At 38.6% G+C, this 25237-nt stretch overlaps 3 protein-coding genes across 4 annotated transcripts in view; 2 read left to right on the top strand and 1 right to left on the bottom strand.

The window, feature by feature from the left end:
• kmt2bb (lysine (K)-specific methyltransferase 2Bb) overlaps window positions 1-9905 on the top strand; it is a 386582-nt gene extending 376677 nt beyond the window's left edge. The window contains exon 38 of the mRNA XM_088014062.1: window positions 8932-9905. The gene's annotated coding sequence lies outside the window, so the exon portion shown is untranslated. The remainder of the gene's footprint in view (window positions 1-8931) is intronic.
• Window positions 586-8733, top strand: fxyd5 (FXYD domain containing ion transport regulator 5). Of its 2 annotated transcripts, none has more exons than XM_015002542.2 (10): window positions 586-757; window positions 2000-2045; window positions 4666-4734; window positions 5652-5771; window positions 5879-5929; window positions 6466-6510; window positions 6867-6896; window positions 6984-7058; window positions 7146-7191; window positions 8350-8733. In XM_015002542.2, exons 1-10 carry the CDS (start codon window positions 623-625, stop codon window positions 8372-8374), a joined length of 642 nt encoding a protein of 213 aa, XP_014858028.2. In that variant the 5' UTR covers window positions 586-622; the 3' UTR covers window positions 8375-8733. The 2 variants fall into 2 exon arrangements, with proteins under 2 accessions (XP_014858028.2, XP_014858030.1); XM_015002544.2 differs by lacking the exon at window positions 586-757 and adding an exon at window positions 1670-1825.
• On the bottom strand, window positions 8929-23049 carry LOC148155054 (uncharacterized). The gene is made up of 8 exons (XM_088014092.1): window positions 22924-23049; window positions 18618-18678; window positions 17489-17521; window positions 15778-15810; window positions 15030-15083; window positions 13891-13959; window positions 13675-13717; window positions 8929-11086 (listed from the first exon to the last, which is right to left on the bottom strand). The coding sequence occupies exons 2-8, from the start codon at window positions 18667-18669 to the stop codon at window positions 11041-11043; spliced, it is 330 nt and encodes a 109-aa protein (XP_087870218.1). The 5' UTR covers window positions 18670-18678; window positions 22924-23049; the 3' UTR covers window positions 8929-11040.
• Window positions 23050-25237: the final 2188 nt, after the last annotated feature.

Below are 25237 nucleotides of genomic sequence, written 5' to 3'. Positions count from 1 at the left end.
TCTCAGTTGAGTAATGCAGTTGGGTCACAATTACTACCTCTTTTCTTGTGAATGTCTTGTGATAGTGGCTTAACTATTTTGTCAGGGGCAAAAAAGCAAGTAAACCAGGTGGTAATGATGGCTCTAACCTTCATCTGATTATGATAAACAGGAAGAATTTATATCTGTACTGAATTACCTTTTTTCTCCTAATAATCTGTGTTGCTGTATATAATTCCTACATGAAGAAAAGCAACAAAATCTAGGCAGAATTACTTCTATGAAAGCTTTCGTAAACTCCTCGATGCTGTGAAGTCGAGGACATACCTTAAATATGTAGATCAATAAGCTGTGTAATTATAGTGTTTATTTATCCTCATATTAGTACATGTCCTCATTACAAGGAGGTTTATTCCTTTTTGTGAGCCAGTGATACTGACACTGGTAGTTCAGTTGAAAAGCGTTAATTAGAGAGGGTGGTTTGAAATGTGAGGAGAAGCCACAACGCTGAGGGAAAACAGCGCTGCACAAAGAGATGAGAGTAAAAGTGAAAAAGCTGCTTCGGTGAGCAGATGGAAGAAGAGTGGGTGAGAGAGAGAGAGAAACAAAGTCTCTGGATGCGGAAGTGGTTGTGGTGAGCAACATGGGTGTGGCCTTTTTAACAGTTTTTTTTTTTTCTACCCGCCTGTCAGAGGTCATTTTACAGAGGAAAGCACTGTGGATGATGAAGCTTTGGACGCATCCCTGGAACCAAACCCCTTACAGGATGGATGCTAAGGTAAGCATAATGGTCTAAATTGAAGACTATCTAAATGCTCAGGGCTGATTCTGGGGTGAAGCCGAGTCAAAAGAGACTGATGGGGGTTGACAGACAAATGGATGAACAGAAAAACCAGAGAGTGAGGGAGAGTGCTGGATGTGACAAACGGGCAAGGCGGGTCGGCCCAGGGGAAGCGAGAGACGCCTGTACAGCCCAGGGGATGCAGGCCTCATCCCGACATATGCTCTGGAGTGAAATGAAGATTGGCACGACCTGCTAATCTTAGCTGTCGAAGCTCATGACGTACCCGGACGCTCACCTGCCATGCTGTCGCCGTCCCAGGGGATGAGATGCCACCAGGATCGGTCAAAGATCAAAATTTCATTTTCTGAGGGGGGAGGAGATTCAAACCTGGTCTCTGACCTGGACCTCCACTTGTTAACAGTCCTGGATTTTTTTTTTGTTGTCTTATACCTGTTTGACAGACATACGTAGTGGAAAGTTTTTCTTTTTTTTTTTTTTTATTTCTAACCAAGGCAGTATGTTGAGGGGGAGGAAGATGTCTACTCTCAAACTCAGGGTCTCGATTATGTTAAAAATATTTTCAACACATCTTGTGATGCCAACTTTTAATTGGTGACAGCTTTAAAACTGCGATACAGTAATTCCTACGGTGCCACAAAGTGCAACACGGATACATGTGGGAGGGCTGTGCGCACAATACGTCTCCCCAGTCACTCAGTTCTGACAAACAAAAAAAAAAAACAAGTTTCTCACAGTTTGACTTTAGAAGTAGGGATCTGTTTTCCGTCACATTGTTTGAAGAGTGTGAGTAACGACGTTCAGGGACCAAGAGAGGAAGAGGAAGGAAGCAGAAGTGGCCATGTGGTGCTGAGCTTGAAAGCTTCCTGTCTGGTGAACATTAGCTGCACGTCTTGTTCCAGTGTCGTTGCAATCATCATTTAGACAGGCTTTTTATTGGACGCTGGGCATTTTCGCATTGTGCACATTCTCTTGCCGTTGACATGGCTGGATGCTCAAAGTGACCAAACAGGTTAATTGAAAAAAGGGGTTTTCTGTTTATATGTGAGTAAGTCCTTTGTACCGCCTCTTGAAAGAAAAATGGATCTGAGCCTACCTGTTTAAAATTACACTCATATTTCTTATTTCTTGGATCATTCCTTCCAACATTCATCTTCTTTCACCTTCTTATGCTTGCTTTATGAATCATCATCGCTGCAAAATGTCTGTCTCTTTCAGATTTACAAGGCCGTGCTGATATGTCTTCTCCTTGCCATGTCAGAAGGTGAGTGCAGAAATCCCCCGGTTGCTAAATTTGCTTGTGGTAAATTAAAGGGTTTGAAATGAAATGAACTGGCAACACTTACAAGCAACTGACTTTAAAATGTCAATTTCCATTTTGTTTGGCTTTGTATTGTTTTTAATAGTTTTGAAAGACTGAAATAGTCAGTTCAAAGCAGTTTAAAACATTGTCACATATTTAGAGGTGTCACAATACGTCTTGCTCAGGAGATGAGGCGTTACGTTATATTAGGTTTTCCAGAACCAGACAAGGTTTTATGATTTTTCTTTTTTTTTTTTTTGCTTTTCAGGAAAGTGAAGAAATAACTACATATTTTGTATTCTTTTAATAAATAAAGGTTTTGTGAACAATTCACCCTAAAAGCTAATTCTAACTTTTAGATCCACAGGTTAAAACGTAATTAATTTGTGATCATAGTTTACCACCAAAGTACTCTGAACTACGTTCATTTCCTCAAACCTGGACCTGACAGGCTTATTTAATATGTTTAATTCTACTGTACTGTTATTTTTACACATCAAATGCATTTCAGTGGCCGAACTCTGAATATTGCTCTTCTCATCCTCATACACGTTTTTATTAGTTTTCGAGACAGCAAGCCGAGTCTAAGTATTTGATGGAGAATTTCTTATTCAGATTTTTAGTTGCAGCCACTCTTAAAGGACTAAAACAGTGGAGTTACTTTTTTTTTTTTTAATTAAAATTGTGATTCTTTTAAAACACATCAAATGACAAAATCAGCACTGTGGTGAAGACATCTGTGCTGTTATTTGAGCTAAATTTAGCTCTACCTGCAAATCCACGGCTGATCCGAGCCCGTACCTGCAGCTACCCCAAAATAACAACAGAAAAAGGGTTAAAAAAAACACCTCAGCATATTCTGTATTTTGATGGCAAGGGCAAGGCCGTTGGATAATATTATGTTAAGTAGCAGGTACAAATGATAACTAACATGTATCCTCATACCACCCACTTGTGAAACAGTCTGAATTGCTCTTCTGCCTTGGGGGTTCGGGGGTGTGTGGTACCTCTGTCCTGCACAAGTTTGTGTACTGAGCTCCAAAATTACAGAGCATCAGCTCCTGAATAAAGTTCCTTTTATTTATTCCAAGGAGAGCTGTGGTTTGTTCGTCACATAAAAAAAAAAAAACAGTGTTGTTTAGCTTAAAATTCCCCAAAACAGTTAAATGAACTTCCTTATTTCAACACGTCCACACACACCACTTCTCACAAATCACAACCTGTGTTTTAAAGGATCTACAATCAAGGTAAAATATTTCATTCCAGGTTTTACACTTCTTTTATTTTATTTTTTTCCTGCTTGTCTCACTGTTAGGCGCCAATGCCAAAATGGCTGGCTCCTTTTTAACTTGATTAAAGACTCTCTCTTACTTCATCCAAAGTCGGTGCGCGGCCATGTGGTTGCAGAACGTCTGCACGCCCTTTCACACACATGAAAGGTGTGTCCACAGGTGGTCTGTGGCACCTGGGGACACACCTAGACTGACTGATTGCTCAAAATGCAAATGTGATAAACATTTGATTTGAAGAGTGCTGATATTGTCTTACATTATTCTTTACATTAGCATTAGCTTTGTTGATTAGCCCTAGCATCGGGTTGATTAAACAAGCCATCATATTCTGAGTGGCATAATTGCCATTTTTGTTGGGCTTTTTTATTCAAAATTCCTAACGTATTACTGCAAGCTCAGACTCTGTGTGAAGGGGAATAAATAATTCAGTGAAGCACATCAGTGAAGCTGGTGTTACTGGTGGCAACAGCGTCCCAAAAAAAGCAAGGACATATGATTTTTAGTTCCTCTTGAGACCAGAATGGGAGTCAGGCCAACTTCCCTGGAGGCCTGGAGAAAATTGTTCCATAGTCTAAATGGTAATCCATCATGTTAGAAGACTGATATGTAGATAAGAAATAATTAAACTATAAATTGGGATTGTATTTCAAAAAAGAGGATTAAATATTCAGAAGTGTGACACTGCTGTAAGTCTACATTCACGCAGTGAACAGGACTAAAACAGCTGCGACTGAAGCTGCAAGAGAAATTTACGGTAACCGTTGAGACAGTGCTCTCCAGCTACTCATGATTGCATACAAACTGCTCATTGAAAATGTTCAAACAATTTTTTTTTTAAATACTAAATTACACATTTAATCCGGCCAGTTTTTACCAGTTCACGTATTTAGTCCAAAATCAATGCACTGCCCCCCACAAAGCAGAAGTTTTGTGTAACTTAATTACTAATTGGAAGGTGCTGAGTGAGCCACACAGACAATGGGCCGCTCTGTCCCGTGGTCTCACTCAACAATCTGACTCTGTTGTAGCTGGAGGTTGCCTCACAGCCCCATTCACTGACAGGACTGCCACTGTGACATGCTCAGTGGATCTGCAGGGCTCCCTCCACTTCATATTCTGAAGTCTGGCCTCAGCCAAGAAATACGTGACAGCATTGTTAGAAAAACTCATAAACAACACTTGGGCTTTGTTCTTCCTCTGAAAGTCCACTGTTCCATCTGACTGCATTTATTTATTTATTTATTTTTTTTCTGTTTGGTGATTAAAAATGCATTCATTTCTCTCCACAGTGTCGTGGGCCCAGAGTCAAACACCCACAGATCAAACGATGTCTCCCACCAAACCTATGATTCCCACTGGTAAGACACTTCCTTCTGGCTGTCTCTATCTACAGCACCCTGCACAGTTTTTGATACCCCTGATTTAAAACGTACTGCAATGTTTCAAAAAATCATTTTCTCAAGCAGATTTGCCGAACCCAAGATGTCACTCTCTAAGCGAGTTTAGAATGGAGATGCTTTCTTGTAACCATTTTCTGACTAATGACAATAAACACATCTACTGTTTGCCCTAATTGAATGGCATTTTTTTTTTCTCTTATGTTTTTAAATGTTTAGGTTATATAAAGTAAAGTATACATTTAAAAAATATCCAAAGCTTACTTTTATTTTGTGGGTGGTGTCATTACAGTGTCTTCCAAAAAAGAAAAAAAGAAAATAACCCTGATATTACTTAAACTTTTCCTTATTTTGACTCATAAGAACTAGAAACTTCAATGCATTTCATTGGGATTTGATTTAACAAACCAAAGAAATCCCGGTATTTCGAACAAACATCTCACCAACCCAATTTTATGTGGCTTATAGACTCCTATAACATGATTTCCATAGGTATCACTACAACAGGTTATCCATGATGTTAGCCATTCATTCCTTACCACATGTACTCCAAATTAACCTGGTATACCTACCAAGTATACCTACTGTTGAGTCTTATCGTCCATGTAGCCTAAACGCATCACCATCTGGTTGAAAATATGATATAACAATCGTGTATTCTATGATTTCTACAATATATTATCAGGTTATAACTTAATACTGTTCAAAAATGTATTTTCCTCATTGACAGCAATATGCTTCCGTAGATCACTCAGTTTACTTAGTTTTTTTAATTTTTTATTTTTTTTTGAAGAATTATCTACTCACTCTATTTATGTAATAAAAGTTTGCGTTTCATTTAACATCCTCAGTTGATTTTTCTCTGCGTGTACCACCAGGAAACAGAACCACCACAAACGTTGAAACCACCCCGAAAAATCTCCCAGAGAAAACCACATCTGGGCACAACACCCAGAACACGTCAGTCAGCTCCACCGCATCCGAAGCAAGAACAACAGGTAGCATGGCGAGCGATGTGCCATTCAAATTGTATGCAACATTTAGGACTCCTGCCTAACCTGATGTTTTTGTTTTTTTTTTTGTTCTATTTTCATTTTCCTTTTAGCTGTCACTCGGAATGCAACAGAGCCTCAAACAAAGCCCAAATCTGCTACAGGTGTCACACTTCTTCATCCTCTAGTTTGAACAGTTGGTGGAGCCATTGAGTTTGCCGACAAACAGAAAACCCTCTTTTTAACTGAGACCGCAACAAATTTATATAAGCAATTGCAATTTCCTTTGCAAATACAGTTTCTTCTTCTTCTTTTTTTTTTTTCCTGATATCACAGTGCTGGACTCTGGCTGGAATAAAGAATTGCAATAACAATATACTGAAAGGGTGAAAAGCCTTCTGTATAAGTTCCATGTGAAACTCAGTTCACTAATATATTGAAAGACTTAGTTGAAAGTGAAGTTAGACATGAGGACGTATCTAGAGTCTTGTGTGAAATAACGATGCATCGGTGTTGCGAGCATGAGGGATCAACAAATCTTTGGAGGAAGAAAAAAATGCAACGGTTAAAATTTGGCCATTCAAGTATAAAAAGGATATTATAAATATTAGACTCTATGAATAATACATAAAAATGGGAGTTGATTTTAAAAAGTCAAATTATGTAATGCTTTTTCCATTTTTTTTTCCACCTTCCACAGTGTCACCGATGGGGAAAACAACGGCCACAAAGAAAACCGTCTGGGGTGACTAAATTTCCTTCCTGCACCACAGTTACCCATGAGTGCCATGGGTATTGCAATTGTCTTAATATCCCTTGGCTTGCTGACACCATCACAATTCCCTGCCTCCTGAGCAAAACCCACTCTGTTGCCTAAAGATTCATTCTTGCTTATGCAAAATGAGATATTTGTTCCTTTACACTGCTTCAGTTTGCCAAAGATAAGATGTTGATGCAGCATCAACACCCAGCGGATCTATCAGGCCAACAGTTGCTCCCCATTGATGTTGTTGTTGCTGTCAATGCGTTCTGTTCAGCAGTATAACTGACTTTACTCAATCCTGAATAAATCTTTCTTCTCTTTCCTTTTGTGTCATTTAGATCCAAAGTGGGATGAACCTTTCACCTATGGTAAGGGAGCTCTTTTCTCTATCTTTTTTTCTGAAAGTACATAGCATCTGCATGAGTGGGGCTTTAACGTAAATGTCACTTGTTTAGATTATCAATCTCTGCGATACGCTGGCCTGATCATTGCCAGTGTGCTTTTCGTTATGGGAATTCTGGTCATTGGCTGTAAGTTTGATTTTTTTTTTTCTATGTAGTAATCCCCACTGACAGTCAAGAAGCTTTCTCAATATTTTTGCTCATTTCCAACTACAGGTGGCAACGTCTGCCGGCTGCCCAAGTGCCACAAGAGGTCATCGAAGTTAGTAATTTGTACCAGCAACCTTTACTTGGAGCTAGTTAAAACTCATTTGCATCTGTAAAAGTCATGGCGCAATCACACAAAGAGCAGCAACAAAATACTTTAAGCGTGTTCAAGGGTAACATTCTTAAATGATATGCGGCTTTACAGCATTTACTTCAACATTTGTGACAAAAAGTGTTAGAACATAAAACTCATGAAATCAATCAAATCGGAAAACCAGCATGCAGCAGCTAACTTATGTACATTATGTAACATATGTCATTATTTTTGTCTTTGGCCTGTAGTTGTCAATCACTTTATCAAGTCCAGAGGTCTCTAAAACACTATATTCAGTCATTCACCCATTCATTCACAGGTTCACCTGCTACTGGATTGTAGTCAAGACTGTCCTGGTAAACTGTTTGTTGTTTTAGGAAAGCACAGATTCGCTGTGCATGCAGTCATGGAAGAAATGAGTCAGTGGCTTAACCAACAGACAATAAACTGTCAATGCTGGTAGGACAATAAATATAGTGGTTCTTCTTAACTGATGGCCTTGAGTTTTTAACCAATTCAAAAATCTATAACTATTTTGGAGAAAGCCTATATTAAGAAATGTACCCAGCCTTCCGAACAATAGCAGAAGTTGGCATGTTCAATTATTTGTAAATTTAGGATTTGTAAAAAGATATCCAAGTTCAAAAAAAAAATATTCATGGGCTTAGACCTACAAAAACAGTAAAAGAGACTAAGTGGATATATTTATTTGGTTTGTAATGCAAATATTGAACTGTGGAAGTGGTATGACGGAAAAACAGTTTTGAGGAACCATCTTTAATATATTAGTACACCTATTACCAGCTCATATACACTTCTCACATATAGGGATTGAATAATTAATTGGTGAAATAAATTATTAAATGCCCAATTATTTACATACTATATTTAATTTATGTCACAAGCTTACATTCTAGACAACAGTTCAGCAGAATGCAGCAGAGATCTCTGTGATGATTTATGCATCAAAAGGCCTCTGATTAAACTGTTCAGAGACCAAAGCACAGTAACGTGCACACTGCAAATCGCATTGCTTACGTTATTCAGTAAATGTCGATGCTTGCTGTAAATGGTGCTCCGGTAGTTTTTTTGTTCACAGAGCATTTGTTTATTTTTCAGCTCATACCGTGTGGCCCAAGGATAAGAAGATGTGCAAACAATGGCAGCCATGGAAAGTTTCAAGAAATTACAAAACGACTTGGTCCATCAGCGAGAAAAACACTCGACTAACGCCTGGCAACGTGTTTGTGTGCGGACTGACGGGCTGACTGTACTGCTTGGTAACTGTGGTGGAAGTTTGAGTAAACAAATCTTGACTCATGCTGATAAATGGAAAACCTCAGACCTGTGTTCATGTCTATAAAACAAACTGTCCTAGAAATTAAATTGTCCTGAACAAGCTCACTCTGATTTTAATTATGTCAAATATGAAACAAATTTTTGTAAAAAAAAAAGAAAAAAGTTAATCACTAAAGGTCATGAATAAACATATTTGTACACCAAGGAATTTTCAATTTTTTTCACATATGAGAATTAAAACTGAAGCTGGGCAGTCCAGCAAACTCTGAAAACGAAAAAAAAAAAAGTTAAGCTAGTGTGTCTAAGCCTCTCAGAGGTTGTGTGTTTGTGAGGAAAGCCCTGGAATAAACAGAATCTAATGGCAGAATAACTTTGCATCCATCAGTTACAGACACCAAGCAGGTTTTCTAGCACATTTAATGTCAAAATAGGCAAAAATCCAGAGTTCAGTAAAGCTTTTTATATGTACAGCAGTTTCCCCATTCTAATGACTGAAAGAACAAATAAAAGGTGTCTGTAGCTGTGCAAAAATGATTATGGTATTCTTGGCAGACAATACATCAATTACAAGCTCTGGAAATTAAATGCACACCCCTAAATGTCTTTGGCATAAAAATACATATAAAAAAGTGCACATACAAATACAAGTATTTAACATGAAGTTCAGATTTAAACTCATTGCTGTGATATAACACTAATACATATTTAAGACAGGGCTTACTTTCTAATCATGGGAATTTCTTACAAACGACCCTTTAAACCATTTTTTTCTTTGAAAAAAAAAATGGAGACGCATCACCCAGTAAATATATACAATTTAAATTTAACTCCTTATGACCTGCATGCTTTTATCACTTCAGAATATCCTAATTGTATAAATCAATGCTTCATTACATTATTTCAAAAATCAATTACTACTAATAATTGCATTTTGAAACCTTGTTCTTCCAGATAAACTGCGGCAGTCATAACAGGTTAAATTTAATGAACAAGACATTTTTAAATGACAGATTTTCACTGGTAAAATAATGATAAAAAGCTTAAATGCTACACGTATTGCATTTCGTTACAATGAGTAGTGTCACAACAAAGAGGCTCTCCAAAGAGTTGACGTCAGAGAGGCATTGGGTAGCAAGTGTATAGAAACATCCTCCCACATTTTAGGGAAATAAAATGTGAAGGAAATACCCTTGTATCATATAAAACAATCAGGAAACAAAATTATGTTTAGCAACAAAATGAAATGTTCCGTTCTCCAGTTTATGCATCAATGAAATGCTGACGCATTAAAGCCTAGTCAGAAATAAATGACGTGTTCAGATAGAGGCAGTTCCAACCAATCGGATAATTTGTTTTATACCAATTCATAAGCATAATTTTTTTTTAAGCTGATGCCCGACACCAGATACATTTTTACCATTTTCTTTTTAATTTTTGTGTTCTTGTTAACACAATTTATTAGAAATAAATAGATTTTTTGCTTCAACATGTTTTTAAGTACTTGGGGTTTGGGGTTGTCCCACTTCATCTGAAACCATTTCTGACATAGGAAGCTTTCCTGCACATAGTGTAATTGATGTCATGTGAGTGAATCCAGCACCCTTCCATCAAGAAAAAAAAAAATGTAATTCCCAAACCATCCTGCCTTAAGTTTTCTACCCTTCCTCTCAGCAACCTTTCTGCTCCCAGTGCAGGAATTGCACTCTGCAGATTTTTCTGAAAGCTATTTACAATCTGCATGACTTAACAACAACTTTGCAAAAACAAAAACAAAAACAAAAAAAGGGGAGGGAACTAAACATTATTTATGGCAGCTGATTATTTTACAGCTGAAAGGTGTGCTCAGCTGGTGAATCCACTTATTTTTATTTTGCACCGTTGGAAAATAAAGATGAAGAGCAGGTTTTGCCTTCGCAGTGCCTCCCTTTGGGCCAGGAACAGAGGATGTCAGACAAGTGAATGAGAAAGTAAGTGAGCATTCAGCTGGCTTAGCGCGGATTAGCACGGTTTGTCTCAGTCAACGACCATTTCACAGGCAGGCCTGTTCCACACGCACCAAATCAAAACACAATTACAGTTTTCTCTGCTTAAGTGGTCAATCATTTTATGCTTTTGAAAAAAAAAAAAAAAAAAAGGGGGGAGGTTTGGCTGAGCTAAATCATTAATTTTAACAAAAATAAGCTGCAAGCCACATGTTCCTCTTTCAAATTGGATTCTTCAAACAGAATCCAATTAAAAAAAAAAAAGGTTTGAATGCTTTCCAAAAAATCCCTGACTAAATGGAGAACAAACAGCTGGGATCCAGAGGAAATGGTGCACAACAGCGAACAAGAGAAAAAAAAGTCATACTGTATAGGTTAGATATGTTTATGGGGATGTGAGAGAGAGAGTGGACAGCGATAAGACGGCTGATGTGCAAATGAGTTCAGGTGTCCTGAGTCAGAGAGTGGGAGATAACGGCCTGTTCTCCTCGCTTGGCTTTAAGTTGCAGGGCTGCTGCGCTGCCAGGAACTAGACGGTTCCCTTCTCGTTCTGCTCAGTGGGTACAGAGTAAATCCTGAAAAAAAAAAAAAAACAGGTGGCAGACAGAATAAGGTGAGACAGAGTGAATACAGACTAATGCATCTAAATGAATTGGCAAATAATTTAAAAGCCAATGTAGTGGTGTAATGTCAGTTAAAAATAAGATAAAACTTTAGATTTCTTAAACAAATATTTCAAGTGTTTATAGGCGATCATCTCTTTCAGCTGTAAAAGGTTGAGATTAACCCTCAGTCGATTTAAATGTTACACACACAAAAGATTTTACATGCTGAAATGTTCTCCAATCATTAGGAAAGGGTGCTGACTTGACAGTTGTCCAGCAGACAGCCACTGGCTCTTTAGACAAGGAAAGTAATTTCTAAATAAATTGGCTGATCAGAGCACCGTATCCAAGCATGTAAATGGGAGAGAAAACGTCTGACGTAAAAAAAAAAAAAAAAAAGGTGCACAAGAGACTAAAAGAACCAAAGTTTTGAGAAATACAGGGAATTCAAGAGTTTGGGGCAGATGCACAAAGTATGGCTGATTTCAGCGCTTCGAGAACATCGCTTCTTTTTTGTTTTATCTTGACTGATTTTGAAAAGAATGGGTGACAAAAAAAAAAAAACACAAACAGATTGACAATATATCGATTGGGCTGAACTGTGTAGACAAGCATTACAAATTAATTATAAATAATAGTAATACTATGTGGAAATTTCATTTGGAAATGTCAAATTGTTGAATGAATTCTCATTGCCTTTATGTTCAATATGAGAATGATTATTTCAGTAAGACTCTTCATTTCACTTAAAATTAGTCCAAAATATCCAGATGACCTGCTATTTTCAGTCACTGACTGCAATAAGTTAGATGATGGTGTGTTTTATGCCTGGTGCTGTTGTGCACTTATGTTCGTGGTGATTCAGTTACAAAAAGTTTTATTAGTTGATTCACATCCTGTCTCTTCATCCGTTTGCAGCTGGGTTGTGACTTGTTTATCCAGTCACATTAGCCGACTGGATACAGATCCACCCAAAAAAGACGCAACCATGTTTGTCTGACTGCTATCAACGTTGGGTCAAACTCCAGTCTTCCTCTCTTTTCGCACAAACAAACTTGGTGCCAATTCGCTCCCCTGACAACAGCAAGTGCAGACTTTACCTGGCTGTGGCCCCAGGTTTAGTCTGATAACCAACATGACCAAAAACCTGTAGAGGATCTGTGGTATGTAATCCAGAGGATGGTAAGAGATGAAAAACCCATCAACACATGTGCTGAATTCTGCCGTTAAACACCGGAGAGCCACAGACAGATCAAGTCCTGATCGGTTAGTCAAACACAAGAGTGACTTTACCGTCTAGAATCTGGAAATATTTTTTAATCAGGCAGTTGTTTCTTTATTAAAATCATTTTAATTGTTTTTATGTACAATTTATGAAGAAGCTAAATTTGACACTTTTGTTAGCTGCAAGATTCTGAAAATTAATTCAATAAAATCAATGTAATGAATCCATAAAAATACCCCTTTTTTAAAAAGCTCAACTTTTCAATGATGTCCTAATTCACTGTGATGCCATGTTAGGTTCTTTTTCAGTGACAACATTAACAACAGAAGGAACATCCATAAACGGCAGAAGAGCAAGAAAAAAATAAAAACATAAACGGCTCCCTCATTAAGCTGGGTTCCAACAGGTGCACGGTTGCTGCGTTGCCTCAAAAACACCGCTCATCCCCCAGGTGGGTCTTATAAACCTGACTGAAAACTGTTGATCCAACAAGCCATAGGTTGCTGCGTGATTAAGCCTCTTTTCAATGGCGCGATCATTCAGCGCCAAACACCGGTGGAGCTGGCTGCAGCTCCGCGAGGCAGTCACTAATCCTGCACAAGAATTTAACCCTAGCATGCACAACAAGCTTAGGTGTCATCGCTGCAACAGCTTTTCTTCTGCCACCTGATTGCGAACTCCGCAACGCCCCAGACCCCCGTGACCCTCCGTCACGCAATTTATCCATCACCTCCTGAACAAAAGAAACTGATTAGTTTGCAGGGTTTCTCAAAATCCAAATTACAGTAAAGCAGAGGCCAAGTGCTAAGAGCAAAACGCTGCATAACTGGTTTAGGTTGTTTTGCCGTCAGAGTCTCAGCGATTGTTGTCAAGACGCCAAGAACATGTTTACTGGGCTGGTTAATTTTTCAAGTTCAGTTGCCTCCTTGTGACTCGGTGCATGAGGTAAGCTTCGGGACAGGTTGTGTCCTGTCCCTTTGGGTCATACTTTCCCGGTGGCACCATCAAAGTCATTGTTTGACAGATAGTTGGGGAGTGTTCACTAGTGACTGTAGAGGGCACGAAGTGCAACACTAATTGTTGAACAAGTCCAGACGGGCTAACGTAGGTGGATGCTGATGATGCTTCCAGGCGTGACTGTTCTTTGGTTTTGTAGATCGACAATTTGGACCAAGTGGAGCACAGAGTAAAAACAGAAGCAGGACTGTTACCCAACAGACTGGTTCTGTGACTCCGAGCCTGACTTAGCATGAAGTCCACCCCAAAACAAATAAATACTAAGACACAAACCTGTAAACCAATAATTTGAATAAAACAAGTAATTTGATCTTACCCTTGCATCTGTTTCAGCTTTTGTCGCTTCATCAACATTATGGCTGCAAGCAGAAAACAAAAGGTCACAACTCCATAAGAGGAAAGTTCATATTTGCTTAGGAGGCAACAGCTTTACAAGACACACAAGAATCCCTGCCAAGTACTGAAAGGCAGTACATCTGTCAGCACTGGGAACATAAAGTTCACATCTCACTCTTAAAAACAGAATGCTTACCAGCGACTGCTATGACTGACAGAGCCACCACTGCAACCACAGCAGCTATGACGATCAGAGTCATTTGACCTAAAAACATGAAATGACAGTAAACAAACATGTTACAAGGTCAGCACAATGACTCCGTCCTTTTTTAAAAAAATCACTTGGGAGACATTGCGTTAAAATGTTAATACAATCCAAACAATCGCAAACTTTTATTTTACTCAAAGAAACATGGCAAAAAAAAAAAATCTATTTGTTAAACTAAAAGATGGTACAATGTTCCACAGAAAATAAAAAAATCTTAAATTCAAAGTGCACCGCCACAAAGTTTTACGATACGATACATTCAGGGGACGCCGATTCTTTGACTGATATGCAAAGAAAAATAACATTTTAGAGTCAGTTTTAATTAGGCAAGACTATCCCAAAAACAAAAATAAAAAATTAATTTTTAGTAACATATGGTATGCAAGATAATCTCGTCAAGTATCTGTTTAGCAAAAAAGAAAATCGTACATCTTTCAAAATTTGTTGATTTTATAATACTTCAATTATTTTTACTCTGGTATCGATAGAGGGTCAAAAGTAACTGACAGACATTCAATATTGGAGTCGGCCATCTTTAGTGAAGAATCCCCCTTTAGAGCATCCCCTAATCAACCTGAGTTTCTGGAGCAGAACTTTGTTCCTTTGGTTTTATTTCCAAGACAAAAATATTTCTGGTTGGTGAAACGCCTGACCATGTGTCGCCACTAGGTGAATCTCTATCCATTTTAGCTTCTGAAAGAGCTTTACAACTAGCGATCCTGATTGTTACCCGTTTAACTATTAAATTGCATATATGCTGCTACAGCTATTTTTCCATTCCTAACGCTTACCATCACCTTTTGATATGGCCTCTATCCCAGCTTTGTGCATGACAATTTTAAAGTTAAAAATTAAAATATTAACAGTAGAATATAATAAAGAATCAAGTGATGCATACATTTAATTGTATGAGAAATGCTTTTTTTTTGCGACTCCCAAATCGTTCAGTTTTGCTCTTTATTTAGATCGGGATAAAGTTCTAAGTTTGTCTAGCATTTCAGTTGTCAATACTGTAGGTTTGAAGAAACTTTACGTCAATACTGTGAACATAAATGCGTCATACTTACTTGGACCTTTTGTATCTTCATTTTCAGCTTGGGAGCCTTCAACCTGGGGAATTTCTAAGTGGCACAAAACAAAAGGCCAGTTACAGTTTTCATTATACATACTTCTTCTCAAGTGTACAACAACCACCTATGATTTTTCTGAAGCCATTGCTCTACTAATTTGAACTTTTAAACATTTAAGATTTATAGATTTTTTAGTCTGAGCTTATGCACTCATATCCCAAAGGTAGAAAAAACATAAAAGGTTCAGGCTCCGGTGATGAGTCGTAATCATTTGCAGAACTGCTGCACTTACAAGAGCAAGCAGACAGACTGCAGCCCTGGTCTAACGGTCTGTAATTCTATCAAATGCCCATCACAGCCTGGATGAGGAGTGACAGGGAGACGTGTGGTGAGAATGAGAATGCCAATGTTGATTAGGTGACCGACAGGGCAGCAGAGATATCAGCATGCTCATTGGCCTTTCAGCAGGATCCACAGGGCCTCTCTGGAGAGCTAATTGATTCCATTCAGGGCTTAATGGTTAGAGGGGGGTAAACGCCAACAGGGGCCACAGACCCTCTGCACATCTCACTGGACTGGAACAGCCTATACACAATGCTGACGGTAATTAGAGGCCATAACCTTCACATGCTCTCCGGTGAGCAGCTGCCGTTACAGCGATTGTGGTCAGAAGAAGTGGCACAATTCAAGAATCAAACCTGCTGTTGGTGAAGTGTGGAGGAAAAAGAACAAAGGAAAAACTCACTCCGACTCGTAGCGATATCCTCATCATCTGAATCTGTAAAAAAAAAAAAAAAAAAAAAAACAGAAGAAATACCACGGTAAGTAGAGAACAAGCAGAGCATACTTCTAAATGACTCAAATCGGGAGTAAATAACGAAACTCTAAATGAGGAATTTAATTAAAAAGGGAGGCTGGAGCTGTACATGAGAGTCATCACACAGAATTACGCACCACCTGTTTTTCACTTGGGTTTAAGCAAGTCAGAATGTGGAGATGGATGAGGATGAAAAGCCCTGGAAAATTACCCTCCGTTTTTAACAGACTGCATGGTGAGCCTACCTCTTCACTCTGTTAAGAATTTATTCCTTTCCTTCTTTCTTTTTTAACAAAATCAACCAAGAACAAAAACACTGACAAATAACAGTGCGGGAAGCTTTTCTGTGACTTCAAAAGACAATTGGAAAATTTCAGCAGAACACAATACAATAAATATTAATTTGTCATCTTCTGTAATCCAGGCGACAATTGTAATCATTTAAAACTTGAAAGTCAAGCTCAACCTTTTCATTTTAAAGTCTGAACAACGTAAATACAGATCATGAAGATAAATGCTGCCTTTCTAAAGATGACTGAATTGTGTTGCATGCAAAGTGCATTTCAGATGCATTTGTACATCTTAATTTTTCCATTTTGTCTCATTACTACCAGTCAATTCAATATTTTTCATAGGGATTTTAGATCACAAAATTAACACAAAACCACTCTAAGCTATTATACCTTTAAATAAAATTACTTTCTGAAGTAATTAACTTGAAAGAAAAAAAATATGTTTGTTCTATATTATACATTATTCTTATACCACTATGTAAAACTCAGTCTCATACAACACTAGAAAATAGACTGCAAATAGTTTTGCAAGGCACTAGATCTGCATTTGGTTTCATTAAGAGTTTTTCCAACCCCAGTCCTCAAGGTACACTCCCTGCACACGTGACTTCAATTGATGGCTGATTTACAGGCTTTTGCTCAACTGCAGTCAACCGAATCAGGAGTGTTAAAGCAGGGAAACATCTAAAAACACGTAGTGCAGTGCGTCCTGAGCGCCAGGGTTGGGAAACATTGGACTTCTTTCTGCAAGCCATTTTATTGCTGCACAGCCAACAAATCGTCTCCATGGTAGCCACTCCCCTTGCCCTTATCTTTTTAGGACTATAACGTCCTTGTGCAGTTATGTGGGATGTTTTTTTTTTATTCCAACTAAAGTCTGACACATTGGAGAAAAGCCATAGAAATACATTTGATTTTAAGTGAGAACTTAGAGGAGAAGGGGGCTGAAACGGGCTAAATTACATAAATATGGTGAAAGAAAGCGTCTTTTATTTTGTTATACTTGGAATATGAGCCAATATAATCTAGCAATTACACAAAATTATCAGTTCAGTTTGAATAACAGGTGATTATTATCAATAATGAGACATAATGAAGGCTTGTGTACAAGAAAAACCCATGCTTAATTCTTTTCAAAACACATCAATGAGGAAATACTATTTGTTGAAGTTGGGTGTGATCTCAAACGTTTAATGTAAAAAAAAAAAAAAACGTCATTTTAATCTCTAAACTATTGCGGTCTAAGAAACGGTTGCTATTTACTTGGTAACCTTAAGATCAACATGAATGTGTTTCCATTTCATTTTTTGTTCAGAGTTTCCCCGAGTGAGATGTGCAATTCATACCGTCAGCTGATCCCTCCAAGTCTTCTGAAAGCACTGCAAAACAAAAGAGGGATAAGCACTATGAAGGCACAGTTTTTAAAAAAAAAAAATTTAATGTGTAAGGTTTTCCAACAGTGTTCATAGTCCTAGAATTTATTTCCAACTAACTATTTCTCCTCCTCCCCCTTAAAGCCGAAAAGTGAGCCTAGATTTGGTCTCATCTCATACATAAGCAGGTACCCTTTTATTATTTTTAAATTTTTAAACCATGGGCGTAGCATGTTCAAAGAGTTACATGCAGCATTAGTTCTCCATTGGACTTCATATTCAGCATGTGCATGAAAAAGTTACTTTTTGGTCAATCTGTCAAGAGGACAGTCTTCACATTTGCCATGTCACATGGCTTCTGTGTGACATTTTTTTTGTTCTTCTTGACACTCTTTCAATAAGGACTGCATGACAAACAGCTGACCAATCAATCGCTTCTACCCATGGATCTTTGCAGCTCTTCCAGAGTTACTACGAGCTGCTTCTCCTTGCCTGGCATGTCAACTTAGGCAGGCGGCCATGTCTTGGTAAATATGCAAGGAAGGTGCAAAGCAAATGTGTGCCCTGGGTCCTCTTTAGGAGTCCGAGTGTAAATCGGACCGAGTGTAAAAAAGTGCCACCTAAACTTTAACAAAGAAACCAAAAAACACCGCTACGCATTTCTCAACTAAATTTACCAAATAAAGTCTCAATAAGAGGCACAGAAATTTGTGGTTGTAACGTGACAAGGGACACACACACACTTTTGCAAAGTAGAGCATAATTAAACATAAGGTACAATGTGTCTTTCAGCACATTGACAGATCATCAACTTTTTCAACCTTATTCCCTCTAGAAAAAAAAAAAAAAAAAAACATGGACTGTTGCCAATTTCATTTTCATGTTTTTTCTTTCCGTCTTGTTCATTTTGCTGTTGAGGTGAACAAGTTCTCCCTTTCAGACTATCGCAAAATCAGGCGGTAGGTGCATGTGGTAATCTTGTTGCACACAACACAAGACAGCTAACGCATGTAGGCAGTTGAAGAAGGCAGTCTGGCACATGGATGCCTGAGTCCCGATTAGATGTTTATCGACTGAAAGCGTATCAGAGATGAGAACATACCGGTGGCAGCTGGCAGCAGTAGCAGCACACAGAGGAACAGCAATCGCATCATCTTCAAATGCTGTAGGGAGGAACAAGAAAAAGAAAAAGAAACGCATACCCAAGTTAAATATATCTGCTATTAATATGCAGTCACTGATGTGAGTGAAATCTCAGGGTCCTTGTGTAGAGATGGGGGTGTGTTGGAAAGCAGAAAGTATTATTGGGGCTCCCGCTGGTACTTTTGAGATTCGAGCATTGCAACATTGCGTACTAGCGGAAAAACACTAATTCAGAGAAATCCAGGCCTTGTGCTGCTGGTTTAAAAAGTGCACATGCAAATCTAGATTGTAATCTGAGATGTATGATGGTAAGAGGGTCACACAGAAAAAGTTCCCACTATGATCAGCAGAAAAAGAAAAGCACGTTACAAAAAGCTTTTTTTTGTTGTTATTTTTCCCCCAGAGTAAGCTGGTAGCAAGTGACTGCTCAACATTTCCCCCTCTTTTGCAAAGCTATTGTGCCACACCTGTTGCATAATGTTTCCAGGAAGATGTAAAATGACTAGTTTCTGTTGCATCCTGGCAACTAAAAATATCCAGAAATCTACTTTAATCCTTCTGATATTTAAAATGTATTCACCAAGTCATTTTCGTGTGCGAGTATGCATCGTGTTTGTTTTTTTTCTAATGGAAAATGAATCTCCCAACTTCCTCATGGCAAAATGCCTGACAACAAGCCATTCTGCACTTCCCCATTACAAGTGCATAGATGCAAAGCACAGATGTTCACAGCCGGCAGAACAAAAGCCCTGGCTATTTTCAACACAATACAAATGTTGGTATTTTTAAAACGGGGAAAATCATGAGAATGACCTCTCCTCCAGTGTGTGTCCAGAATGAAGCTTCCTTGTTCTGACTTGGGTTCCCGAGTCTCCTTCTCAGGAGCCAAGATCATTGGCTCATGTCTGGTGATACGAGAACAAAGAGTGAACACTCCTGTTTAGCTTTGTGCCACATGTTGAACTACAGGCACCTCATCATTGACCGTCATTAACATTGTGTTCTTGTTTCCTCAGCTGTTAATTACCATGAGGAAATGACTGAAGTGAGAGACGAGAGCAAATCCCAAGGCACCTACTAAGACTGCCAAGCAAGAGGAAGTGACTCTCAGTTACCACTAAGAAAATGAGTAAAGAGGCTAAGGTTGCAGGGCTTTGGAATTTCCAACGATCTAATCGCTACAAACATTGCAATGCTCAGTCATTATGAATATGCATAGCATTGACGTGTGAGCTACAAGACTAGCATTCGTTAGCTGCAGAGTGGTTTGTGATTTCGCAGTTTGAAAAGGCCATGGTTTTCTAACCCCTTGGATGCGGAGAGATTCAAACCCCACAATGAAATTTCCAGAGATACTATAGAAAAAGTGTTGTAGTGTTGAGAGTTCTCTAGCAGTATGGAGCACAGAGTAATGAAGCTCTTCTTCTCCCCCACATGTTGCTGCCAATTAACCGTCTCAATAAGAGACACCAACACTTTTCCCTGCTTTTGAAAAGAGGGACAAAATCAGCTATTTGGAAATGTTTCTTGTTGCAAACGTATGGCGAAACAAAGGAGCATCACTGATTATCCAAAAAGGGACGCAACAACTCCAACAGAAATGATTTATTCCCCATCACTTACACCAATTGTCTGAGCTGAAAATGTCCAAGTTTCTATAAAATTATGTTGAGCTGCCTTATGAGGTGCAATACCTGAGCTTGCCAAAAGTTACGTTTTGAATGTCCGTCACATACTTCTAAATATCCTCACTTTAAAGACGCTGTTATTGTTGTAAAAGTTAATCAGATGACTGTAGGCCAACTGCTTAGCAAACAGTCTGAAAAGCAAACGTCATCTTACTCCTAGTTGCTCTGCAAACAAGCAGAACGTAAAAAAATATTTAGGCCTGCAGCATTTAAAGAAGTTCAAAGAAAATGTTTATTCTACACATTTGTGTATCATAGAAAGATTTTGACTTTTAACTGTATCAAAAGTAAAGTTATTAAGCAGCAGTAGAAATTATGTCCATCAGTTTTAAATGGAATCAAGTAGGTTAGATTGAACAATTCAGATTTTTATGTTGCATAGATGCATTGAGGCCAATATTTTCCACTGACTATTCTCACACCTTGACAAGCTCGTATTGGTTCACAATGCAGGGTACTCTGGTACAAACCAATTGTCAGGATAATTTTCCTACTAAAAATAGATACACGGCATCAAGAACTGCTTTGCTTGATTATATTGGGAGGAAGATGTTAATCACACAGCCGTGGCTGATTGGAGAGGGAGTGCTGTATGTGGGCTGCTTAGGCCCCTCGAAAAGCTGGAGTAAATCTCCAAACGCAACCAACCTAAGAAGCTGCAAATAAAAGCCCCTTCTGTATCCAATTTGCTTTTCAGAGTCGCTTTGGGTGAAATAATAAGCTGATCCAATTTGCAAATATTTATCAACCCAGTCCACTGCCTCCACATCCAAATGGCTCCTGACGCCTGTATTATTCCTCAAATTGGGTAATATATTCTTGTGCGTTCGAATTTGCTCTTTCATACCAAAACCCAATTTGCGACATATAATAACAGGCAGCATGCTCATAAAGCTGACATGCCAGCTGCCTTCCGGCCAGAGGACTATAAACAATAAATGAAGAAATCAACAAATCATGAAACTATTGTGCTTTACTGCAAGACAGGAATAGACGGCGTTCGGCCCATTCATTAATATTGGATTATTACACACTCGCACACCAATCTGGTAATATTAAGAGAGAAAACACACTCAAATCCAACTAGGAAAGGTTGATTTTAAGCCTAAACATAATCTAATCTAACCAAAAGCTCACACAGCGTTTCAACAACAGGTCACCTCAGCAGGCTTACAGGTCATTTCTTGCTTATCTGCTTGCATAGATAACATGCAGCGAGTTAAGGACAGGGCTGGTACCTGGCGATAGCAATCACAAACGTCTGAACAGATCAGCATTACAGCAGTCAAGAGGGTTCACAGGAGAACAAATGTGACTTATAAAAAGGGAGAACAAGAGACGAGAGAAGAGGATTAGTGGGAAAGTATCAAAGCTATAAGTTAGCTCCAAAAAAAAAAAAAGAGCAAAAAAAAAACCAAAAAAACAACCATGAGTGTAGATGGAAGGCAAAAGAAGCAACCTCAATCGTTTGTTATTCATTGGCGCTCAGCTTTCTAAGAAGTGGACGCTTCTGGTTCACAGGAATTTTTTACTTAATTCTGCAAACTCCCACAGCCGCCGTTTATCAAACCAGACTTAATGCAAATGCATTCCTTCTATAACAGACTCCACCAGAACAATTGAAACTGCAAACAAAGCGACAAGAAAACTTCCAATGGCAATCTAAGCAATTTACAAACTTACCATGGTTCAGCCAGTGCTGTACATTACACCAAGCCTGGTCAATCAGCTGAGGAACTACAGGGTTTGTGAGTGAGTTTTTAGTGTACCGGGCCAATGCAAGCAATGAAATAACCAAGAGGATATGAATGTGTGCCTGTAACAATGAGCCAGTGACACCTTTCCTGCATCCTCTCTCCCGTACTTCAGTTGAATGGTTGAATGAGTGAGATAAAAAAAAAAAAAAAAAAAAAAAAAAACCAATAAAGCCAATAAATGGAAAGAGTTCGTTCCACATTTCTGCACGATGAAGGCATCTCCAACCTTAACTAAGCTCAAAAACGCAACACAACACAAACCAAAACAAAGACATATAGGGCTACAGTCACGTACCGATTTTCCTTTTCTTTCTTTATCTGATGAGAACAAAGCTATTATTCATTCTGTTAACACCAACAACCGACTGGTTCCAGTCATGGTGAGGGTTTGCAAAAAAACAAAACAAAACAAAAAAACCCTCATATATCTCAAAATCCATATCAAAGCAATAAAGTTTTTTTTTTTTTTACCATTTTCCCATGTAGATATAAGAAGCAATGCATCTGCCAAACTCTTTGTAATTAAGATTTTTTTTAAAAACGATCTATGTACACAGAAGTACGCAGAGGACGGATTAGATGTCATGACAATTACACACGCACCCAGGAAGTGTGAAATGAGGTGCAAAAAGTGAGTAGTATTTGTCTTCTGAATAACCCTGTCAATTTCAGTTGCTACTGCTTAAGAGCGACACCTGATAAGCACGGAAAATGTGTGAAAAGCACACAGACAGAGAAAAATACAAACACGACCAAACAGAAAGGAGGGCATTTGTACATTTCCTGCATCATTATGTCACGCCAGTTTCAAATAACCTACCCTTAAAAAGTACGAGACAGATCTGGAGCAAAGAAAAATAGCGTATTCTTGCTTATAAGAACGAAGTTTCTCTGTTAGATTTGGTTCCCCATCCGAGCCCCGCGAATCAACACCCTCACTCACCGCTGCTTGCTTGTTGCTCTGATGACTCACAAGCGAAGTCCTTAAACAGGATATGCTCTCTTGTTGCTGAGTGGGCAAAGTCAGGCAAGTAAAACTTTTTGTCACCTACAATAGGGACTTTACTGCCACCTCATTTAGAGCTGAAATTTACCCTCAGTTCTGTTTTTTTTTTTTTTTTTCTGTGGAAAATACCCCTGCTTATGTCATTCTCATGAAACCTCTTGACTACTTTCAAGTGAATTTCTTAGAAACAAAACAAAACAGCAAATGTATATGTATATACATCTATAAATCCCCAAATGCAAAGAGCTAAACACTGACTTCCTTTAAAAAGTCTGATCTTGCATTTCTTCTTGATGATGGCGTTTCTAATAACTTGACAGCCCCACATTGGTCTCTGGCTTGATTGACAGGCTCAAAACACAGGTGTGCAAACAGGGCATTCACTGCCAACGTTCCCCTCCGCACTTATTCTTAATCTTTAAGTGTATTCAACAGCGTGCACATGTTCTTAAACAAGAACCTATATAGAAATAGGTGTGTGTACTCTGTGACGGCTGGCTTTTGAGAGATGGCCTACTGAAAGTTAATACTGCCGCTCCAGCTGTGCTCTGCAAGGGAGAATTTTCATTGCAGGTGCAGAGTTTTAATTACTCCCAGATCCAAAGGTCACATTTTGCACAAACACCCAGGTAATGGATAAGCCAGACCAGTTTTGCAGCACGTTAGTCCTCACTTCACTCGCATTCCTCCCGGACTGCTATCCACGCAGAGATGTTTATTTTTTTACCAAAGGCTGTTTATGCATCATATGCAGAGCCGACTTAAAGAACTGTACACAGTTCATGCCAGTCATAACTAATAATGAGTTTTCTGCACAATCATCTGCACGACTGCACCAGGACCCAGTTTGACTTCACTGAAAATGCAGGTGAACTTTTCCTCATTAGATTCCACGCATGTAAACAAAAAACGTTCTCGTGACTACGTGACAGATAGAAGGGATAAAACTACAGATAATCCCCTTTTGATAAAACTCTTGGCTGAAGTGTTTACTTACATTTAAATGAGCTGTTGTTGTTGTTCAGAGTTGCTTTAGCACACTGCTGGCTTGGTATGGTGTTTCTTCTCTCGCAGCGCTCCTGACAGTCTTCGAGACTATACCAGTGTAGACCAGGTGTACTGACTTTAAGGAAACATTTTATGATTGGCTACTGAGCTTTGGAAATGTGACACCACCTCTCCGCCCTTATCTGCTTTACAAGTTAACTTGCTATGCTTAGAGGGCTTATTGTGAAACTCTGTTGCTGGTTTCGGCAAATAGATGTACAATTACTGTGTTAGAGGGAGCGTGTCGTTTGCATTTAGACAGTCATCTGCAATCAGATCGACTCATTTTGTTTACGGTGTTTTTGTTCACACATATGGGTATGTTTTCTCCAGTTGCAACTGGGATTATTTCCAACTGTTTTATTAAATAAAATGGATCATGTGCAGGCCTGTGCGTCTGGCCACCTTAGCTACGGTTAATTTAATGAGAATAACCTCTCTCAGTCTATTAGGTTATTTCCATCTCCTTTTAAAAGCACAGTACAGAGACACCCTTTTCTTAGGGAGGACACAGACCTCAGACTTTTTTTATTTAAAAAAAAAAAAAAAAAAGTACCACCTTTCCCCCCCCCCCTCCAAGTTCTTTTAAGCATGACCTTACTGATGGGTATTTCAAAACAGTAGAATATGATTTGGACTTTCTCGATTTGTTGTGTCATGTAATTTACAGCAATAACAGGAAGGTGAAGACATTCTTAACCTTGCAAAAAGCTAATATTTCAAAGTTTAATGTCGCTCTGGCGATTGTGTGAGAAAGAAAAACAGCACATCAGCTATTCTCATGTCAGAATTACATTCCCCCCACCCTCCCCAACCACAACCTCAAATCTAACATGCTTACTCAACATATGAAACCAGTTGGAAAGTACAAAATGCAGAGCAAAAAAAAAAAAAAAAAAGATTAATTCTTGTTTCTAATTGTAGTTAGTTATAATAAGGATAATTAGAAAAAAAATGTATCAGGGAAAAAGGTTTTGAAATGATGATTTTAATAATTAAAGTGAAAAAGCTATAAAAACCAACATGCCCCTTTGAGAAAACTAATTCCCCTGTAAACGTATTAAAAAGTTGTGTCACCCTT

This window comes from Poecilia mexicana, unplaced genomic scaffold (assembly GCF_051168715.1).
Source record: "Poecilia mexicana isolate PSO_F unplaced genomic scaffold, ASM5116871v1 scaffold_16, whole genome shotgun sequence".
In the NCBI taxonomy this organism is placed as follows: domain Eukaryota; kingdom Metazoa; phylum Chordata; class Actinopteri; order Cyprinodontiformes; family Poeciliidae; genus Poecilia; species Poecilia mexicana.
Note: the sequence above shows the minus strand (reverse complement) of the source record. Positions and strands in the feature narration are given on the sequence as shown.

Coding starts and splice junctions, on each gene's coding strand:
- fxyd5 (XM_015002542.2), top strand. CDS start 623: ATGGGTGTGGCCTTTTTAACAGTTTTTTTTTTTTCTACCCGCCTGTCA. Junction 2,046..4,665: donor TCTCCTTGCCATGTCAGAAG/GTGAGTGCAGAA, acceptor TTCTCTCCACAG/TGTCGTGGGCCCAGAGTCAA. Junction 7,192..8,349: donor TGCCACAAGAGGTCATCGAA/GTTAGTAATTTG, acceptor TTTATTTTTCAG/CTCATACCGTGTGGCCCAAG.
- LOC148155054 (XM_088014092.1), bottom strand. CDS start 18,669: ATGATGCGATTGCTGTTCCTCTGTGTGCTGCTACTGCTGCCAGCTGCC. Junction 17,522..18,617: donor ACTGCTGCCAGCTGCCACCG/GTATGTTCTCAT, acceptor TTTGTTTTGCAG/TGCTTTCAGAAGACTTGGAG. Junction 15,084..15,777: donor GGATATCGCTACGAGTCGGA/GTGAGTTTTTCC, acceptor TGTGCCACTTAG/AAATTCCCCAGGTTGAAGGC.